The sequence below is a fragment of the Sturnira hondurensis genome, unplaced genomic scaffold (assembly GCF_014824575.4).
Source record: "Sturnira hondurensis isolate 20B ecotype Veracruz unplaced genomic scaffold, ASM1482457v3 Scaffold0004152, whole genome shotgun sequence".
Lineage (NCBI taxonomy): Eukaryota > Metazoa > Chordata > Mammalia > Chiroptera > Phyllostomidae > Sturnira > Sturnira hondurensis.
In genome coordinates, this window is record NW_028076783.1 from 1,947,923 (window position 1) to 1,970,350 (window position 22,428).

Below are 22,428 nucleotides of genomic sequence, written 5' to 3' on the forward strand. Positions count from 1 at the left end.
ACTGACCAGACAAGCCAACTGGCTGAGGGCAGAGGCAATGACCTGAAGAGAACAGCAGTAATGAAGAAACAGGATGTTTTGTGAAACTAATAATACAGGGAACAAATAGCAATTTCCAACCAGCACTTGGTGAACAGTTACTTGCTAGTCAGTTTACATAGATTATTTCATTCGATTCTTCCAAGAACTTTAGAAGGTAGATACTTCTATTTCTAACCACCCCTTCTCCCCACACTTTATAGATGATCAGACACAGGCACTGAGAGGTTGGATAACTTGCTTAAGGGCACATAGCTCATAGAGGAAGACGGGTTGAAGTCAAAGTGGGTACACTTAGGGACCAATAGAAGGAAAAGCAGTATTCGTACTAGTGTAGAAGCAGTAGTGTGAGTATTAACAGCAGCCAACAGCTACCACTGACTGAGTACTGCTTTGTGCCAGGCACTGTGATAAGTACATATGAGACGATCTCGTTTAACTGGAGGGGCAACTTGAGATGGTAGATGTTCTTGGTCCATGTGAACAGGAAAGAAAACAGGGTCAGATATTGGTAACTTGCCCAAAGTCATACAACTGACAAATGACAGAGCAGAGATTAAGATCCAGGTCAGCTCTGGCACCAGAGCTCTTAATAAATCCACTGTTCTGGAGTGTAATAGTGTACAGCTGCAAAGCACTAATTTCCTGTGTTCTCAGATTCAATGGCTCTAACAGTGGGACCACAGAAAGTTCTTGGGCTCCTCCATCAGAGCTTCTAACTCAGCAAGTCATGGCTGGATCTAGAAACCTAAACTCTTCAGAAGTCCCCTAGGTGATTATTTTTTTAAAACTTCTAATAAGACTAAATTTATCCATGGGCCTGGTAAAGTTTTGATTATAAATATATCCAACAGTATAAGAAGTGCAAAACAAAACTTGTAGATTTCTAATATATGAATACAATGATGACATGCAGTACATCCTAGAGGCAAAGAGGTGGGATGGAAAAAGAAGTCTAGAGATGTGTAAATAAATACAGAGCAGAGATGGCCCCTTTTATAGTATATTCTTCCACCAACACTCCAGCCAGAAGGTTCAAAAGAAAGGCACCACCTCCAAGTAACTCAGGAGGAAGACGGTGAAGGTGGGGACTCCGGTAACACTCCCCAAAGACTGTGGGACAGCTGCCCCCACTCACTGTATAGTCTGCCTATGGTGGGTTATAGTTTTTTTTCCAAAAGTGAGAAATAAAAAATTGTAAGTTCAGACTAAGAACTACAAAACTATAGGGTGTCCAGAAAAAGTGGCTCATTCTTTATTGTTATTTATAGGATCCAATTTTAAAAATCTAGTGTTAAAAATAAGCATGGAGTTATGTTATTATAAGGTAGGCAAATGATCCCCCTTCAATATGAAAAGTCTGAATGGGTAATACATTCTTCCTGAACTTTTAGAAAAGAGGTAATGAGAGTACATCAGTGTGGGTTCAAGTAAGAGGCTTTTCATAAAGATTTCAGAATTGAAAGGCTCCATGCTTGGGATTTGTCTCCTAACATCTCAAGTGTTCAGAAAGCCCGACTGTGAGAAACCAAACCCAAACCAATCCACTGAGCCTTAACCCAAACCTCTTCTCTTTAGTAGAATTTTACTTCACTACTGAGTGGGGAAAAAAGGAAACCCCAAACCCTAACAGGTAAAAGCAAGTCAAACACACACTCTATACAGATAAAAGTTTCATAAAAGCCAACCGAGCTAATCAGCTAAACCCAGCTTGTGCAGATTTTCAGTGGAGTCACCTGTTACGTGACACAAACAAAGGGGATTCCTAAGTTACGACCAGGTTCGATGATTGCTTGACACATACACAGGTCTGGACTGCTTCTGCCAAGACCACCAGCTGTGAGGACAAGACAGCCTCTATTGTACTTCTCAGCTTGAGCGAATGGCCGATCCAAAGCTCAGTGTTGGCAGATGTGCCACAAAGACATCGAGATGAGACATTGTCACCAGGGACCAGGCTCCAAGGTGGGTGGCTCAACTACCTTGATTTAAGAGAATCCAGGTAATTGGCCTAAATCACTTTTCTAGACACCATTCCACTCTTCCTCTCAAAGGGACACAGTAGCATCAGGCCATTAAAGTCTCCTTACCTAAGACTCGTAATCGCTCGGCTCCAACTACCACCTCGTTGTTGTCGGCAGAGAAGAGCAACTTCCCAGAAACTGTCTTTACTTCAAACTTTTGGCCGTAAGCTTCTACAGCTTTTGGACCTGGAAGAAAGAGAGGGAGTGTACATTAGTCTCATTGCATTCAATTACTAAGAGCTTGTCATAGAGCATAGGTATCTGACAAGATTGTACTGGACTTCAATGTAAGTGGATTGGCTTTCAAAGGCCAACCATGAAAATCAGTCTCAGGACTTGAGCCATGTCTTGTCAGTTACCTCTTGTCATATGCTCTTGGGCTAGGATTTTGAAGACTGTCATATCCTTCCTCTGAACTAATGCTTAAATGGCATTCCCTAATGTGACATTTGAGCTAACCACCAAAACTACCATCAGACGCTTGCAGATTTTGGCTTGAATATATCAAGGCATGGAAGGCTCACCACCCATTTAAGTAAGCAGCATACTTTAGCCCAGCCCCCAACTGTTGCACAGGGGGCCTTTAAATTGATCCAGGATCTGTCTCGTTCTGTATCCTTGACCCACCAGCTGCTCTTGACACCAGACAAGTTGTATTTCCTTCGTACAGAGATCATTTCTGGGCAGGAAAGGTTATAGCATCTTGCAATTACTTGCCTAAGAAAGTCGATGACTTTTTTATGCTAGAATTTCATTTCATAAAAAAATAAATTTTACAGCATTTGTCACATGACAACAGATACCACTCTTGAAGGTGGGACTACAAGGTGGGACTTCATTACTACGTAATGGGGCCCCTGACCCCATAGCACTGTCTTCTGATGGAGACAGACGGATGTGAGTGTGAACATGTATAAATAAATACATAACTGCAGAAAGTTTGGGGCACACTGGAAAAAATAAATCAGGTTAATGTGTTAGAATTCCTAAAAAAAGAAAGGAGACAGGTCAGTCTGTCTGCGCTGGAGCCAGCCGAAAGCAGGACATTCATCAGAACAGCCCGGGAGCATCAGCCCCCTGCAAAGGACCCAGCTCAGATGCAAAGGGGTTTATCTTTTGGTCTGGAGATTCATATAGAAGAAACTTTGGGGTTAGGGTGCAGAAATTTTATAAGATTCTGATATAGAGCTTTCATTTCCTTCTAGTTATTAATAAAAAGTAGTAATAAAAGAGTCCTCCTGTCTTCCAGGCAGAAATGACCAGGAACACCCCTGCAATTGGACAAGCTGGGTTTAGTAGTCATTGCTAGGAGAGGGGACACACCACAGGGAGCCATGAGAGGCATCTTGGTATTAAGGAAGGATTTCTGACAGTATATTTCTGCCTTATATTAGGTTATTTTGGGCAGGATTTAAGGAAGTAAGACTTAGATTTGGATTAGATGCTTTCAGGAAGTGGAAGTAATTTTATGCTTGGTACCTTAATAAATCTTTTTCTAGAAGGAGCGAAGGCCAGAACAATGTTAAAACTGTAATGAATAAAGAAACAAATACTATTAGCTAGGATAGAGGACTGTTTGGTCATTTTTGTGGTTTGGATAAATGTTTTCATTCTGTCTGAGCTGTTTTTGTTTTGTTTTGTCTTTGCCCTTCATGGCCACCAAGTGGCCTTGTCCGGCATTGATGTTCTGTGAGATTATTTATGGTCCAACAGGAGAACTCCAAGGCTTGGCCGGCAGTCCCCAGCCAGCCCCTGGGTGTCTGGGGCTGCTTTCCCTTTCGTTATGGCCGTCAGTCTAAGCATCAGAGACCAAGAATCGCATCCCAACTCATTTTCTGGTAATGTGTCTCTGTGCAAGTCATTTGATCTTTCTTCTTCTTCTTTTCTTTTTAATCCTTACCTGAGGATATGTGTATTAATTTGAGAGAGACAGGCAGACAGACATCGATGTGAGAAACACCTATTGACCTTTGAAACTCCGTGAAAAGAATTAACGATGAGAACCTTTCAGGGCACTTGCCTCCCTCACAAAATCACATCAACTTGGAGCCCTGATCTCTCACCAGAATGTCCGCACCAGCCCTCTGATAAAATGAAGGGCATGGGAAAGGCTTCTTCATGGGTGGGCAGTAGAAACAGCAGATGTAGCACGGAATTTCCCGGTGGCACGGGACTAGGCATTATCTTTCCCCACTGCCTTCACACTGTAGGTGAGAAGAGCACGTGGCAAAGGTCGAGAGCTCCCTCCCGGTCTGGTCCTCAGGTGAGCTAATGGCAGATCTGGGTCTGGAGCTGAGCTTTCCTAATTGTTCCACAGAAGCAAAGCGATGTGTATTTTTCTAGGAAGGAGAATGGGGCTGGGGTCCACAGGAGGAGCTCTGGGGAAGGTGAAGGGCAGTGGAAAGCTGGAGAGAAGGACAAGAGAGAGATCCTGGGAGGACAGAGATGTGGATGCGAACTTGGGGTTAGTTGTCTGGGAAGGGCTAAGATGTGGCTGTCTTCCTGGTGACACCCAGCCTCCTGGGGAATCTGTATTACCTGTCAATGCTTTGGGGTTGTTGCCTTTTGTTCAGGGTGGTGATTCTGGATCAGGAGGTAAAGCAGGGCTACTGAATGAATGAATGAATGACCTTGGAATGGGAACAGGTGAGCACAGTCTGCCCACTTTGGATCCGGTCAGGCAACAAAGTGGTAACATGACTGGGGAACCCAAATTCTTGAACTTTGCCTTCCCAAACTGAGGTGGTAACATGAGACAGGACCCTGAAGAGTCAGAGTGCCTGCCTCTGTGTAAACCCTGTTTAATTACTCTGGACTCATGAACGGGGGTGGGAGAGACATACAGGAGAGTGTACTGAACAGACGATAGTCATTGGAGAACACTAAACACAATGAACTTCCCTTGCTTTCTGGGGCAGCTCAGAATACAGAGTGGAATTCACCAAGGGCTAGAACAATTGGGTATATACAACTCATTAATTGGGAGTTTTAGCCAACCCCCCAGCTAGAGGCTGTTGGCTTCGTGGTGCAGACGGGCTTGTGTTTTTGTCAGTTTGACCTGGGGCTGCCCAACTTTTGAGCATATGGTGAGATCTTAAAAAAACACACACACAACAAACACAAAATGATTCTAGAGAGAAATATAAATGGAACTCGGGACTGCCCAGGAGGTTCCTCGGTGAACCCATTATTCCTTCTCTGGGAGAGAAAACCAGAAATCCCTACTTGCACCCTGTACTCTCTAGTTAATCCCCCTCTGTGCCGCGTAGTTTGTGCATGAAGCACCTCATCCATTAATGTGCTCAACAGGGAGATCCTGGAACCCAACTGGAGGCTTGGTGGTCAAGACCCTGCCACGGACCCAGCCTCATTCCTTCCCTAGCTCCTTGGATGCTAGGTGCCTTCCTCACTCTGGCAGGATGCTCTGGAAGATTCCGCTAATATTTCATTGTTGCAGGGCAGAAGGTTTCCTGTTGGACCCACTCTGGGGCTGATACTGAATCGGCAGCAGTCTGAGTCAAATGTGCACCTGTGGTCTAGTCTGGGAGCTTAGCTGCCATTTCAAATGCTGTTTCATGTGACAAGGTCACCTGGGTTGCTAATGTTGGAATTTCTTCTGGCCTTTGGAGACGTTCTGTAGGTAAACAGGGAGTTCTCGAATCCTCTGGATCACCTCAGTACACCTGGCCTCTGGGATAACGGGAGTCATTTGCTCACGAGTAAGTTCACTTGCAAGAAACTGTCTCCTGGAACTGCTCTGTGCGTCCCTCATGCGCATGCACGGACATAGAGCACCCTGAAGAAAGACTTTAGGGGACGCTTGTGTGTGTGTGCAGGAAAACGCTTAGAGTTATATTTTGAACACATCTGCTCTCCTCTTTAGAAATCATCTTGAAAGGCTCTCACGGGCTAGTGTCAGAATGGCTTTTTGCTCATCTCGGGTTAATATTTGCTATCTTGTGCCTTGCCTTAAGAGTTATGTATAGGTTTCTCAGTTCCTGAGAGGGTCTGACTTGGCCAGAGGAGACAGCAAAACAGAAGACAGGGAAAGAGGGAAGAGAGAGAGGGGAAAGAGAAAGAATGGGGAGATTAGGAGAAAGAAGGGGCAGAGAGCCCTGGCCAGGTGGTTGAGTTGGTTAGAGCACCAGCCCATGTACCAAAATGTTACAGGTTCAATCCTCCTGTCAGGGTACATCCCTAGGTTGTGGGTTCAATCCCCAGTCAGGGAATGTATAGGAGGCAACCAATCAATGCCTCTTTTTCTTCTCTCTCTGATATCAATAAATATATCCTTGGGTAAGGATTTAAAAATAAAAAATGGTGGACAGAGAGAAAGAGGAGAGGGAAGAGAAAGGGAAGGAGAGAAAGAGAAGAAGGAGAGAAAGGGAAGAAGGGGAGAAGGGGAAGGAGAGAGAAAGGGGTCATGGTGGGTGGGGAAACAGGAAGACTGGGGAGTGGGAGAGGGATGGGGAGAGACTGACTCCTTGCTGAAGAACAGTCGTCTGGACAGTTCCAGCTTTATCAAAACAAGATCTCTCAAGTAAACCAAATCTCCCACTGCGAATAAATGGCAAATGATCAACAGGCTAAATAAATTCCTTCTGAATGTGGAACTCGGGGAGCTGGAGGTTGGATTTATTCCCCTCCTGGAGGCAGTTTTCACACATGCCACTTAAATCACTGCTTACTGAAGCTGCTTATTTAATTATTTAGCATGGCGACTGCGGGCCAGATGTTCTGTAAGCACCGCTGATAATGCACTGGTGCTCATGCCAGAGCAACAAGTTCATGGCTGCTCCTCCCGGCCCTGAACTCTGCACTGGTGGTAAATGGTCCAAGTTACCCAGGGGCCACGGGCCCCCAGACACCCACATGCAGGGCTCCTGCGGGGTGGACAGCAGGTCTGGGCACCAAGGCACCTGTTTCCCCACCACGTGCGCATTAGTGGAGCTGCAGATGTTTCAGTCACAGTAACGTTTCAGGGCATTTGGGCAACTGGCTTCTCAAAATATCCATCTGCATACTTTCCTCTCAGCCCAGAAGCCAAACAAATGGCTTTTTCTGTCTGGAAGTATAGCAGTACCATTGGACACATACCCCTGTCCTTTCCACTGTGGGGTGCAGGCTGGCTCCTGTTTACTGGCGCTCGTAACAAACAGAAGGGGCGCCAGTCGTACCACAGCCACAAGGCCCTTGTTTATCATTGTAATAAGCATCGCCACGACCAGCCAACCCTTGTTTAAATTTCAGGAATATGCAGCTTGAAACCCAGTTGGTGCTTTCCACCGCTGCCAGGAGCCAACCTGCTGTATTAAAAGGAACCACGCAAACATATTCAGTGGGGGTACATCCGCATCTTGCAGTTGAGTTAGGCTCGAAGTTGGCATGTATGCAAACACGGCTGGATTCACACTACCGTTAAAAACCCCCTTTACACCCACAAAGTGTGGTGCGTGTGGTTTTGTGGGCATTGTGCTCTCTCTTGGTTAATCCAACACAGTCAGCTTTTCCTCCAGCCTCGGAGCAGAGAGCTTCTCTGGGGCCGAGCACCAGCAGAAGCAGCTGGCTTGTGTTTAGGGGCAGTGCTGCATGAAAAATAGTTTATTCCCCCTTAAACAAATATCACCGGGTTTGCATAAGTTAAATGTGTGTCTATGAAAACACTCTGCACTTGGGCGGGGTCGTGAAATTCGGCTTCCTTCTCCTTCTCCCCATTGTAAAATGTGCTAGCAGACATTTCTTTCTTTAGTTCATGTGGTGTTATATTCAAGTTTTGGTTCTACATTTTCTGGATGCTTAAGCATGGACCAGGCACTGCTCAGTTTTTTTTTCTCTTACCTGTTATGAGCTGAGTTAGCACTTTAGTCTGGTCATTGAGAATGTTCACGGTCACGTTTCTGGCTGATTTGAAGTACAGGGCATTACCCTGTAACAAGAAAATAAGAGAGACACATGAAAATGACAGCAGATTTGGAAATGAAAAACTAATGTTAGGCCAGTCTTAATTGATGTCTTTATTTAAAAACTGCAAGTAATTCATGGTCCCCACATATAGGATAATTAATTGGCATTCATCCAAAATGGATTTCCTCCAAAGAAATACACAGATACACAGATTTCCCTCTCTCTCTCTCTCTCTCTCTCTCTCACCCCCCCCCCCCACACACACACACAGCTGAATCAGAGACAACTGGGCTACACAGAGCCCTTTAATACTTTCATACATTGCGTGAAATGATCAGGCATGACGGATAATCTACTACTCTCATCTTTCCTGGTTTATAATTTATCCAACCACCCAGAGCCCTTGACAGAAGGCAGAAAGCTTGTGTAAGGTAGCCAATGCCTGCCCCTGTGGCATGTCCTGCGAGGGCCCAGTGCCCCTGAGTGAGACGGGACTCTCTTGGTACAGCTGTTCGCACCCCCAGGTGGACGACGCCCGGAAGACCTGGCATCTTCCCACAAGCTTCTGCCTCCCCTTCCTCCCTGTTCTGGTTTCCAGATCTCTTTTCCTTCAGGTATTCTGTACCTTCACCCCACATCCCCTTTATCAAAAAGACCATCCGATCCCTTCTTCCTACGGTGACAGCCCTTTCTGAGGAGGACTCAGAGCAGGGGCTGGCATACTTTTGCACTGGGTCCCACAGTAAGCAGTTTGGGCTCTGTGGGAGGTGCAGTCTCCGTGGTAACTACTCAGTTGCTGATGGCTGTTTTGGTGCAAAACAGCCACAGACAGTGCACAGACAAACAAGTATGGCTGCATTCCCATGACACTTTATTCCTAAACAAGGACACTAAAAACTTAAATTTAATGTACTCTTCCATGTCATAAAATATTCTCCCCCCACCCCAGTCATTTCAAATTGTAAAAATGATTCCACATGAGAATGGACAGAGGGCTGGCATGAACCCACAGGGCGTAGTCCGCCACCCTCCGGCTTAGAGTTCTCCCTTTCCTGAGTACACGAAAGCCAAAAGCTAAAGGATGAGCAACAGGAACGTGGGCAGTCATTCCCATCTCCCCAAACCTTTGTCGCCCCATGGCACACGTCTGCCTGAAGATTCAGTAACCCTGTATTCACTGAGCCCCAAACACAGAAGAGCCAGTAAGCATCCTAAGACTCATCTTTACTTGTGAAGTCTCATGTCCCGATGAGGACAATGCGAGGGGCACACTTAACACCAGGCGGGAGGAGGACTTCTGGCCAAGATGGAGGTGTAGGTGGAAACACTGTGCCTCCTCGCACAACCAAGTTTAAAGACAACAAAGTTTTTAGTAACAAAAACGAAACCAAAACACAGAAAAGTGAACTGTACAGACGTCTGACAACAATGAACCGTTCAGCCAGACCGGTAAGAGGGATGGAGCCAGTGGCTGGCGGAGTGGGGTGGTTCAGGAAAACTTGGCTGGACTGACCCAGGAGCACAGGCGGTGGTTGTAGGATCCCAGGAATGGGGTGGCAACGGGCAGACCCAGTGAGCACGTAAGGTGGCAGGCTGACCACGGTTATACATTCATGTGCAGATAAACTAGGTGAAGGAGTGAGCAATGAGACAGACTGCACAGGCCCCAGCTGCAGGAAGCAGCAGAGAGGACCACCATTGCCCCTCTTTGACCCCACCCCCACATACAGCATCACAACCCAGCAACTGGGTCATTCCACCCTGGTGAATACCTAAGTCTCCGCCCCTCACACGTAACAGGTGCAAATAGACCAAAACATTATGGCTCAAGAACAACTCAAAGCCCCAGAGCCAATAACTCTAAGTGACCAAGAAATAGCCAACCTATCAGATGCACAGTTCAAAATACTGGTGATCAGGATGCTCACAGAATTGTTTGATTTTAGTCACAAATTAGAGGAACATACAAAGGCTAAACTGATTGAAATGAAAGGAAATGCACAGGAAACTAATAGTGATGGAAAGGAAACGGACTCAAATCAAGGGGGTGGACCAGAAGGAAGAAAGAAACAACCAAACAGAAAAGAAGGAGGAAACAAGAATTCAAAAAAAATGAGCAGAGGCTTAGGAAGCTCCAGGACATCTTTAAATGTTCCAACATTCGAATTATAAGGGTACCAGAAGGAGAAGAGGAATAGCCACGAGTGGAAAACTTATTTGAACAAATAATAAAGGAGAACTTCCCCAGTCTGGCAAAGAAAATAGACTTCCAGGAAATCCAGGAAGCTCAGAGAGTCCCAAAGAAGTTGGACCCAAAAAAGAACACACCAAGGCACATCGTAATTACATTAGCCAAGATTAAAATGAAGGAGGGAATCTTAGAAGCAGCAAGAGATTAGGGGACAGTCACCTACAAACGAGTTCCCATCAGACTGTCAGCAGATTTCTCAAAAGAGACCTTACAGGCAAGAAGGGGCTGGAAAGAAGTATTCCAAGTCATGAAATCCAAAGACTTCCATCCAAGATTGCTCTATCCAGCAAAGCTTTCATTTAGAATGGAAGGGCAGATAAAGTGCTTCTCAGATAAGGTCAAATTCAAGGAGTTCATCATCACCAAGCCCTTATTATATGAAATGCTAAAGGGACTTATCTAAGAAAAAGAAGATGAAAAATATGAATAGTGAAAGGACAGCAAACTCACAGTTATTAACAACCACACCTAAAACAAAAGCAAACCAAAAGGACAGCTAGATCAGGAGCGGAACCATAGAAATGAAGATCACATGGAGGGTTAGCAACAGGGGAGTGGGAGGAGGAGAAGGGGGGAGAAGGTACAGAGAATAAGCAGCATAGATGGTAGGTAGAAAATAGGGGTGAGGGCAAGAATAGTATGGGAAATATAGACTCTAAAGAACTTGAGACATGTGGACAGAAACTAAAGGTTGGGGGAATGGTGAGGGAGGGGGTGTGCAGGGTGGAGGGGAATGAAGGGGGGGAAATAGGACCACTGTAATGGCATAATCAATATATTAAAAAATACGTATATAACCAAAAAAAACCCACAAAATCACCAGGCAGGAAATGGCAGGGTAATTAGAGAGCTACAGAAACAATGTGTGGGTCTTCCCTGAACAGCGTGATAGTTCCCAGCATGGAGCTGTGGGGTGCGAGGCAAAGGAGATGTTAACACTTGAGCCAAACTTTGAAAACAACACAGATAAGGCTTTATCGGGATGCAGTGAAAAAAGGAGATTGTGGAGATAGGGTAGCTGTGGGCTGTCTAACATCTTTTCCTTCTAGAACTGGCAGGTGTAGGACCAGACTAGTGAGCCCAGCCTTGTGCCTGCATGTGGCGGGGCTGTGGGGACAGGCAGACAATGCCACAGCCCGGGGTGGTGTCCACTGGTGAGTGAGGGGATGGGTGGCCCGTGCCAAGGCATTTTCCATAGGCAAATGGTCTGGAGTTATGATCTCTCTCACCCAAGGTCGACTGCTACAAACCAACCAATGGTTGTGATATAACCAATGCCTGAGATGCACTCAGGCTCTGAATCACCAGCTGACCTTGGGTGAGTGCTGCTGACCCAGTGCTGCGGGGAGATGATGACCTCGGCCACATGGGTAACATATCCACTAATTCACGGCTTCACTAATCCCCCACGACGGCTTCAAGGGGACATTCTTCCTGATGCAAACAGTTCTTTTTTTAAATTGGGACATAGAAGAAAAAATGCATTAAATCTAAGATTGAGTTAGGTTTTGTTCTGTCCATTAGGAAACAAAAGTGAGCCAGATATCGTTCCTCTGGCATTGCTTCTGGCCGTGCTTAACAGATGTACTTACAACTCAAAAACAACTGAAGAAATGTGAGAATTCAGGGCTTGGAACCTGGAGGTTCCAAGGAGGTTATATGTTTCTAGTAGTGAAGGTTCTAACATGTCTCTTTGCTGATTCGGCAAGCTGATGCCGCAGAGAGAAGAGCAACCTGGAATCAGCGGCTTATGTAGTTGACCACACACTGTGTCCCACGTGTGCAGGAGAAACCTGGACTCCGCCCAGCCCATCTCCAGTCGCTACCACTTCCCAGCTGGGTAACTTTGGGCATGTTACTTAATCGTGCCAAGCTTCGGTTTCTTGATATGTAGAATGGTGCAAACAGTAATTATTATTAAATTACCAAAATACACATATGATTGCAATTATTAAGTTCTATGTATAATAATGCCCATGGTTCAGTGAGTTCCAGGCACATGGTAAGTCCTCTGAAGGTGTGATGGTAAGGGGACAGGAGGAAAGGGGGAGACAGAGATCGGGGGAGGGGAAGGACAGAGTGGGAGAAATGAGGAAGACCTTCCTTCACACTATCTACCCTCACAACCCATCTGTGTGGAGAGTCAGGGGCTTCTTCCATTTCCAGCACTCTCTGTTTCTATTTCAAAGGCTCTCCCTACATGTGGCTGCCCCACCACTATTTTTCAAATCCCAATATATTCAAATGCCCTGATTACAATCACTTAATATTATTCAAATGATTCTACTGTGGAAAAAAGACAAAACCAAACTAACATCTCTGATCAAGTTTTACACCAAAAGACATAAAAAAAAGCCACCACTCCTTTGGATTATCATGTCAAATATAATTCAGCATTAATTGTTCTGATAGACTAACTTCCTGGGAAAGAGTCTGTGCTTCATCAGGGTTTAAAGAAAGAACCTTGTGCCAGGCCTGGACACAGCACTGTAAGCCTCTAAAATACCGGATAACAGGAAGGTGACCAGGGATACAAGGCTCAACCAGGGAACAAATGTGAAGAGTCCCACACGGCATCCAGGCAGCACGACTCTGTTGGGCTCTCCAGTTCTGCTGACTGGGACAAGACCAGGAAAGCCAAGCCAAGCCGAGCATCCCTGGGGTCTCCAGTACCAGAAGAAGTTGAGGACACACCCCTTCCCCTGTCTTCGCAGAAGCTGAATCTACCCTCTCAGCTTCCTCCCCTTTCCCTGGGCCCTTCCGGCTCACCAGGGCAGCCTCTGGGTCTGGGGGCTAATTTCTGCTGCAGGACACCCTCCTCTGTGGTCGGTAACTTTCACTTCTCACCTCGAGCAACCACAGACAGGGGGCTTGAGGGGAGCTGCCTGGCAGAAAGAACTCTGGCAGACCTGCGGCTGGTGAGGAAGATCAGAGCCGGCCCTCAATTCTCCTGGGCCTTGGGGGAGGCTGCCCAAGGGGCTCAGAACAGAGGCATTGTACCATCTCTCCCACAGAGGAATGGTCCACGTCCACACTCTCCCCAAACAGCCACAGCACACAGTGTCTGGGTGGAGAAGAATCCCCATCACATCTGTTTCTCTAAGGCGGAATAGTCAAACCTTTTCATGATGACTCTAGACCAGGGGCCCCCAACCTCCAGGTCACGGACTGGTTCTGGTGGGGGCCTATTAGGAACCTGGGCCACTCAGCAGGAGGTGAGCTTGAATCATCCTGAACCCCGCCCTGCCCCACTCTCCACCCTCAGTCCGTGGAAAAATCATCTTCCAGGAAACTGGTCCCTGGTGCCAGAAAGGTTGCGGGCTGCTGCGCTGTTCTCTAGAGCATTCGCTGAAGTAGATGTTGTTTGCCCCACCGTGCCCTCTGGGGGCATCTCAACTGTATGCGTGTGGTGATTTGAATACTAAATGGCTCTGTCTTACCCACATTTTAAAATTATTACATCTGAGTTTTTTAAAATGTGTTTTTACTCTTATAACAAAACAGTACTTGCAAGCGTCAAATACTACAAAACTTCTATCAAAGGGCAGCAGTTCCTACCTCTCCCACTGTAAGACCTTTCAGCTTGCTAGTGTGGACCAGAAGGGGGCGCTGTGATAAGTCTAACCAAAAGTAACCTCACAGGGCCATCTGATCATTGATTCCTAACCAGGCGGGTCATAGTGGGTGGTCAGGCCCCAGGTCTGTGACCTCAATAGAAGGTTTAAGCAAGCTCTGTCCATTGACCTTGTACATCTAGGTCAACACACCTTGAAACACCAGAGGTAATCCTCTTTTCCATACCCCTCTAGGGCATAATCACCCTCCAGAGAGCAGGAATCTTGCTAACTATCCTGGGCCCTGCTTTCTCCCCTCTTCCTGTGATCTTTCATTCCCTCCTTAACACCAAAGGTATAAAGAAGCTGCAAAACCGTCATTCTCTGGAGGACTGGGGATCTTGCTTCCCAGAAATGTCATCACTTTTGGCTCAAACTCTTCTAAAAATTCTCCACAGGTTTGCACGTTTCTTACGTCAACACCAAGGAAACTCCTTCTCTGGGCTCTCTTGTCAACTCTGGACATTGTCCACGGAGTTTCTGCCAGGGCATGGACTCCTCCTTGCAACTTTGGTTAAGTCCATATTTGGAATCTACCAGACTCTGACCATTACACCGTCCCCAGCTGGGTCACGTGGCCTTCTTTGCACGTCCCTTTTCTTTCCTGAATGTTTTTTCTGTTCCTAAAGTCAACAAATGTTTCATTTTAAAAAATGCTTTTATTCCCTAGGTGTTTTTGTTGTTCTAATATTCAATCCTGTTTCTTTAGGTTCTACTTTCTGGGAAACACTCTCAACTTTAAGTTCCAATCTCTCTGTGAATTTTCTTTTAACTTCCACTATCATACTTTTAATTTTCAAGAGCTTCTTCTTCTTCTTTGAATGTTTCTTTCTATACTATCCCTTCCTTGGTTGACTGATGCACTGTCCTCTCTTTAACAGGAATGAAAAAGCTGGCTGTAAGCTCCATATTTCTAGAGCGGTAAAGCTTACCAAAGTGTACAGTGGTAGGGATTTGGCTAATTTAATGGAGAACCCCCAAATCTGCAGGCAGCCAGTCCCTGTCGGTGGGTTTCATCAAAGAGGCATTCTCTAACTCCAGACAGAAGGCGGTGGGTGCAACTTTAGATAGAAGACTTCTGAGGGTCAGAGGGGAAGGGGACTGGGCCTTTTGCTGTTCAGGGACAGACTCTCAGTTAAACCTGTTGCACTGACTCATTTCTAACTTCATCTGTGTCTAACATCGAGAGCCCAGAGGTCTTCAAGTCAAACCTTCTTGAAAACATCTTCCTGTTTTCTGCTAGGCCGAGAAGAGGTACTTGCTTATTTGTGTCACTGGAGGATAGAACGAAAGTCTAACTGGTCTTTATGCGGATTTTCCATGTCCTCTTTCTCAGTCCCATGCCAGGTTGCATTATGACTTTTGCGGGCCCTGGGCACTTTACCTAAAATGTCTCATGGATAAGTGACTCTGGTCTATTCACTACATACAGTGGCTTTCAGTCCAACAGGGACATCTGGTTGTTGTCTCCCCACTTCCCATCATTTTCTCTCCATCACTTTCTCTCCCTTTCTCTATGACCAAGCAAATTTATTTCTTTTCAATTTTGCTCTCTATTTTCTGCCTTTGTCAGGGGTTTTTAATGGAGCAGGGACCTATCATTTCTCAGTGTGATCAGTCTTTCTGCCTCTAGAGCAACTTCATACTGCCTTCTTAAGAGGACAGCAGGCTAAGACGGTAAGAATGGGGAGTTTCCGGCCCAGAACCCAAGAGCTTCTGCTAAGCATTTTGTATACACTCGCTGAGTACCTGGAACTGCTACATGCTATCCTGGGCTGTACAGAATGGAAAAGATGAGACCTTCATCTCTGAGAAGCTCCTTGCCCAGGGGGAGACTGAGTCAACACAAAATTACCATAACAACAATGTGACATCCTTCGGTTGCGATCTATGGTATTGCTATGAGGACTGAACAAAGCACTGTGTCAAGTGCCAGTCACGGGGTGGGGGAGTGGGGGGCTACCAAAACACTGATACTTCATAAACTCTAACAAAAAACTAGTAAAACACACTCGGAGGACTCCTTGGAAAGTAGCTAATTCTAAGACTGGGGCAAGATACGGAAAAGAAGAGAAGATGAGACTGGAGCATCTTTTAGTGTCAGAAAGAAAGAAAGTACTTAGAAAACAAATAAACAGAAACACATCCCATGATTGGGGGGGGGATGTCAAAGGGACACAGGAGACAACTGAAAGAACTCCCCAAGCTGGAACAATTTGAAGGCCAAAATAAGTAATGCAGCTCTGAATTATAACCCAAATCATTAAATAAATATCCATGAACCTCTACTGATAAAAATAAATACATCTCCCATGGAGAAGAATTCCAAACACTTCTCACATTTAACTCCCTACTCCTTAAAGGTCGGTTGTACACAGTGACTTCCTTCCAGGAGTCCAGCCTGGAATGGGGTGTGGGGGGCGGTGCAGCGATTTCACCTTGGAGGAATCTGACAAACACCGGCTCAGCCAGGTGATCAAGGCTGACGTCAACAGTGGTGAGTCACGTTAACCATCTGCACCCTTGATATATGTGCAGAAACCGACACCTGACCTCTGTGGCCCTCCTCTGCAAGACCCAGGGCCCCTTTCTAATCATACAAAAATATTATGCAAGTCTCATTGAGGGCCATTTTGCAAAATACCTAACCAAGACTCCTCAAAGTTGGTCAGGTCATCAAAACTAAGGGAAATCTGAGACACTGTCACAACCAAAAAGAACCTAACCCCCCCCCCCCAAACACGACCGTTGCATATAATGTAGTATCCTGAATGAGATTTTTGGACATATAAAGGACACTGGGTAAAAACTGAGGAAGTCTGAATACAGAAAGGATGGACTTTTGTCAGTAATCATGTACATTTTGGTTGTGGCAAAAAAGGTATGATATCATGCTAATGTTAGAGATTCGTGATAGGGGAGATTGGGGGTGAGGTATGTAAGAACACTGCACTATCTTTACAACTTTTCTATACATATGAAAATTTTAAAAGATTTTTTTTTTTAGAGAGCTACATTAGGCTGCCAAATTTTAAGACCTAGAACTCTGGGAAGAGACAGTGGAAGGACATGCGTCTATGACAGTCAGGAAGCGTAACACATCGTGGACATGTGACTGCGCCTTTGGTATCAGAACATTTTCCCTTAAATTTTCCCTACTTCCCTGGGGCTTTGCCTTTAGGAAAACTGAGATAGACAACAGAGCAGAGGCCACCCAGGGATCATTACGCACTGTCATTCTTCCCGATCAGCTCCCAGAACACGGTCGTCAGCCGTCACCAGCTTCTCTGCAGTGGGTGCCGTGATGCACTGGCTACGGTGACCATTGTTCACTAAATGACACTAACTCTTGATATAACAGAAAAAAATAACTGATGCAAACTTAGATTTATTATTGAAATCATCCTGAAGGGTAGTTTGTAAGTTTATCTTCAGCAAGCATCAAATCTGTCTGTTAGAATCACTATCATTTAGTAGAATAGGATGCTTTCTTTGCCTTTGAACTGACCTTTTTCAAAACCGTAACAGGTACATAAAGACATAGAATGGTTATTTCTGTTTTCCTTTGGGGTATCTTCACAGCACGATGCGTGGGGGGACTGGTGTTTTTTGAGAAGGTTTCCCAGCCCCAAAGAAGGAAGCGCACTGGGAAGCACTTGCCCAGAATAAGCTGGGAGCGGGTCCAGCCTTTCCATCACAGCATTCCTGTTCAGCGAGCCTGCGCTGTGCCCAAATTTGGGTGCATTTAGGTCCCTCTCAATATTTAACTACGTCGAGCTGCTCTGTTTAATGATCCATTAGAGTTGTCGTGTTCGCCTGTCAACACTGGAAGGGGACTGCCAGCTTTGCTAGTTTCTGGCACCTTCCTGGCACCCACTTGGCTTTCGATAAATATTTGCTGAATAACTAAATGCTCAGATCACATTAAGAGTCAACAGAGAGAGCTGTCAAGAAAAGAAGTAATTAAATGAAGGTTGACGTACCCTGTCAAAAAGAGCTTTCAGAAGGCGAGCCACTAAGGATGGCTGGTGGAATCATCTAAACAAACGCTGAGTGTGGTGGCAGGAGGCTGCAGGGGTACCAAACCCACAGACATTTGTGTAATGTGAACGGAGTGCAGGGAATGTAGGTGAGAGCTTCAGTGGGAGCTTAGATGTTGAGTCTGCAGAGATGACAGGAGAGGCAGGAGCACAAACCGTTACCCCGAATTCTTCCTGACGCTCAGGCGAAATTATGCCCTGGAAACTTCCCTGGGCTGTGGCACCTACCTGGCAGGTAGTATGGAATATGCCTTCCTCCAATTGCCCCTGATCAGTGCATTCCGCCAACACCTTAAAGTTACTTTCCAAGCAGAAAGCAGCGTGCCAGGTCCCGGGCAGGTGGCCTCTGCCCCTCTGGAGCGGATGCCTAGTACGGGAGGTGGACACTAGATGGAGTTCCCTAAATGAGTCTATGATTGCAATGAGTTCAGTGAATGCAAAGTAGAAGGTGCAGGAAGAACGCATGCAGGGAAACCCGCCTTAATTTGGGGAGAGAGGGAAGGCCTCTCTCAGGGACAGGGAGGATGAGTGGGGCTTAGCTGAACCAGGGGAGAAATGGCTTTCCAGATAGAGCAGCAGACACCTGTACTGGCCCCAAGGCAGGAGGGAGCTTCATATGTTTCAGGCACAGAGGGAGAGGCCAACAGTTGGAGCTGGTTAATCAAGAGACACAGGGAAGCAACCACCCCCGCCCCCATCTTGCTATCAGCTTTGCCAACACTGCCTACGCTGTCCCGTAATGAATGGAAACATTTGATTTTGGTGTGAGAAAACTCGTTTGGTTCTTTTTACAGATAGTTTCTTGGAGTTTCATAATGAAATCCTTCCTTGTCTTAGTTCATACTTTATATTTTCTTCTGTTAACATTTGAATTTTACTTCTCACACTCAGTCTTTATTGCTCCTGGATTCAACTGTTGCATATACTTTAGGTGGGAATCCAAATAGAAGCCATTGTCCTCAATGTTATCTACCGAAAGACTGTCACTTCCCAAAGTGATGGTGGTGACATGGGTGCCACCTTTATCACACATATTAATCCCCAATAGACATGGGTCTGTCTCAGAGCCTTCTAGTCTGCTCCAGTCTCTGTTCTTGCATCAACACCATGCTGTTTTACTGCTGTGGTTTGCAGCATGTCTACATATCTGGGAGATCTGCCCACCCTCTTTGCTCTTGTAGGCCATTTAAATGATATTGAACTTTCACCAAAACTGGTTAGTCATTGAAAGGTTTTCAGCAGGGGAGGGATGTGAGCTGACTTTCATTTAAACAGAATCACTCTGACTACCTGGTGCGGACTGTTAGGAAAGAGGAAACATTTGATGTAAAACTCCGGGTGGGACACTACTGTGGTCATCCAGGTGAGGAATGATGGCCACTTGAGATGGGGTGAGGTCAGGGGATACGCGCGCGCGCGTGTGTGTGTGTGTGTGTGTGTGTGTGTGTGTTAGAACCGATGGGGTCTGAAAAGTGATTGGCCTTGGGAACCAGGAAGGGGCAGAGTCAAGGACCCAGGATTCTTGGCAGCTGAGGAAGTAGTGGGCTATTGATTGAGACAGACAGTAGGGGGTGAAAGAGAGACCCTTGAGGGGGAGAGTTTGACAGGTGGGAGGATGGGGACTTAACAATGCAGCTTGGGAAATGTGAAGTGTCAATTTCCCCAGAGTCTGACATATCGGGGTACAGAGTGGGCATTTCTTTCAATCCTACATCCTATCTTTTTGGTTCCACAATAAACATGAAAAGCCCCTTTAGAAAAAAGTTCACAGTTAAACAGCTCAACTGACAACTGTTATACAACAATCTGCATTTCCATGCTGCTTCTTCCTGGCAGCTTACATGTTGCTTTCTGCTTTCCCAAGAATTCATCAGGGGGACTTGTGAGAGAGCAGATATATTAAAACGCCATTGTTAACCATTGTTAACTTAAAGGTAACATCTCAAGTTGGATTTCCCATGGTTTCAAGGTTACAAATAATTGAAAGAGACTTCTCAGGGAGTACAAAAATCAGTGATTCCTCCGGTGTGCACGGGCATCTCCAAAGGCTGGTGGAGGGGAGGGGTTCTGCTTGCATACCCAAGAAGGAAGTCAGCCTATAACATTACAAATTAATTTTAATTTGCCGGTCAGTGTTCCCGAGATGCAGCTTACTCCCTAGGAGAAAAGAAAATGCTGGTATGTTTTTCTTTGTGGACAAGGGCAGACTGGAGGGTTAGATGAGACAACTTGGCTAGGAATGACTTCTCCGCATCCCAAGCCCGAAGCCCAAAGTGACAGATTGTAATCTGGACTCAGTTCTGAAGGCGTACAGCTAGGGCAGAGATTGTTTCTAAGATGTGTGAAGAGTTGCGTGAGCCTCGCCTGCCTGAGGAAGCCAAGGCCAGGGCTCCTCGGGTCGCCCTTTCAGGGGCCCAGGCAGAGTGAGGCATGGTAACAGCTGTGTAAGAGCTAGTCTAGAGTTGCTGCATATGGAAAGAAAACATTAGCATTCAAGTAACAGTTCAAAACCAATATGAGTCAGAGACAGATGCAGAAAGTAGCACGTGACCATGCCAGTGCACTCTCCTACACATTGTCTCAAGTGACCATGTCATTGTCACAGCCTATAAAATGATACCAGCTCCTGTAGCTGCCTGAGCCTCTTACTGTACTTCCCCGCATTCCATAGAAAATATTTCTATATGTAAATAGCTGTTCTTAAAAAATAAAAAATAAAAATGTGTCTCCCCAAAGATTTGGTGGGCAAAAAGTTCAGGAAACTCAATGTACATTCCTGACCATCCCAGGGGCACAGTGCCTGGTAGTGTATTATCAGCTCTGAGAAGTCCTATATCAACACAGTTTGGTTAGTTCTGTGTGCCAAAAGTTGACCAATTGCTCTAAATACGGACGTTACGACTAAGATATCTCTGCATCTCTAAAAATCACGAAAGGGCTTCACAGAGAATCTGACATGCTGGGCTCTCAAAAACACCTACTGGACTGGCTAATGTCTGCTATCCTAGTGAGGTGTTATTGCCACTGTGTAGGTGAGAAAACTGAGGCCTGATGGTGGGGCATGACTCGCCCAGACTCACATGCTGGTGAGTTGCGCAGAGAGAACTCAGGAATCTGCACTTGAGTCCTTACCTTCGGCTCCACCACTATGGACTGTATACTCTAGGTGGTAAGTCTAAGAGCTACAATGAAAGAAAGCCTTTGGTACGGGTCATCACAGGTAGAGACATCTTTACAGGCATGACCAGGTTTCCAAGAAAGCCAGTGAACAGAGAATTTGGAGTGCAAGGAGGCAGCACAGTCCCTCCCCCTGCATTGGGCTGGTTGTAGTATCACAGCATGTAAACTCACCAGATAGCAAGATCAAGATAGGCTCTTGTCATGGAGGATTTCCCATCCATCCCTAATACAGAAAGCAATGCACACAACAGAGTTCCACCCTGTTCTTTGCTATAGAAACTCTGTAGGGCAGATTTGTCTGGCTTTTGGCCACATGTAGCAATAGGGCTATTGAATGCTTGGTGTCCTTCCAGTGGCCCAAGAGCACCCCCGGAGCTGAGAGCACAAGCCAGGCCTTTGTGGTGCACCCACACATTCTGCAGCTCCATTTGCAGATGTTTTCCTCCCCTCATCAGCGGGGGCCTTTGCTGGATCTCGACCTCTGACAGAATGGAGCGTGGCATGCTGGGGGAGAGCAACACCTCTCAGAGCTGTCTGGGTAAAAGTGAGGGGAGCCTTTCGAACAGAAGCAGGGCCAAGTGGAGGCTGGAATTGCGAACATGGAGACAAAGACAGTTGCTACACAGGGTTGGCTTATGTCATGGGAGAGGCGCAATGTGATTTGTTCTTGAAGGTAGATGCCTAATGCTGACTCATTTGACAGAGGCTTTCCTCTGAAAAGAATCATCTGAGTGATACCGCCCCAAACTACTGACCGCAGGGTGTCTCGAGCCTTTCTTCGTTATGCGCTGTCACGGCTATTCTGGGCCTTGGGGCACCCAGCCCTCAGCTGAGGCTGCAGCGATGCCATTTCTGAGCCGGAATCCCGAGATCACACGGCCCCACTTTCCTCAACTGGAAAGCGAGCATAGTAATGTGCAAAATGGGGATGCTAACCGTGTCTCCCTACAGAGCTAACAGGATGAACTAAAATGGTACAAGTAAGGAATTCAGCATCGTGTTTGCACCTTTAAATGTATGTACTTTAAAAGAGCATTAGAGCACTGATGCTGATGAGCTCCTTCAGCCCCAACAAACTGGCTGAGAGAGACCAGGATGTGAAATGGTTCTGCGTTGTCCCTGGCGATTAAGGGCCTGATTCAGGCAGACTGAGCTGGGCCTGGAACCTGGCTCTTCCACATGCTATCGGTGTGAATGCAGGTGGGTCCCCTAACCTGTGTCTCGGTCTCCTCCCCTGTAAAGCGGGGGTAGAAGAGCGCCCACCTCACAGGTTGCTATGAGTAGAAAAATCCTATATGCAAGACATACAGCCTAGTGCCTAGTGAGGGATAAGAATTCAACACGGAACAACTGTCACTGATATCAAAGAGCAAGGA

The 22,428-nt window shown here is 46.2% G+C and overlaps 1 protein-coding gene across 1 annotated transcript in view; it reads right to left on the minus strand.

The window, feature by feature from the left end:
• The window catches only part of SGCD (sarcoglycan delta), a 359,332-nt gene that overhangs the window by 116,861 nt on the left and 220,043 nt on the right, over positions 1 to 22,428 (minus strand). Inside the window, exons 4-5 of the mRNA XM_037044827.1 lie at positions 7,902 to 7,989; positions 2,130 to 2,249 (exon numbers count right to left, since the gene is read on the minus strand). Coding sequence (XP_036900722.1) covers positions 2,130 to 2,249; positions 7,902 to 7,989 — 208 coding nt within the window. The remainder of the gene's footprint in view (positions 1 to 2,129; positions 2,250 to 7,901; positions 7,990 to 22,428) is intronic.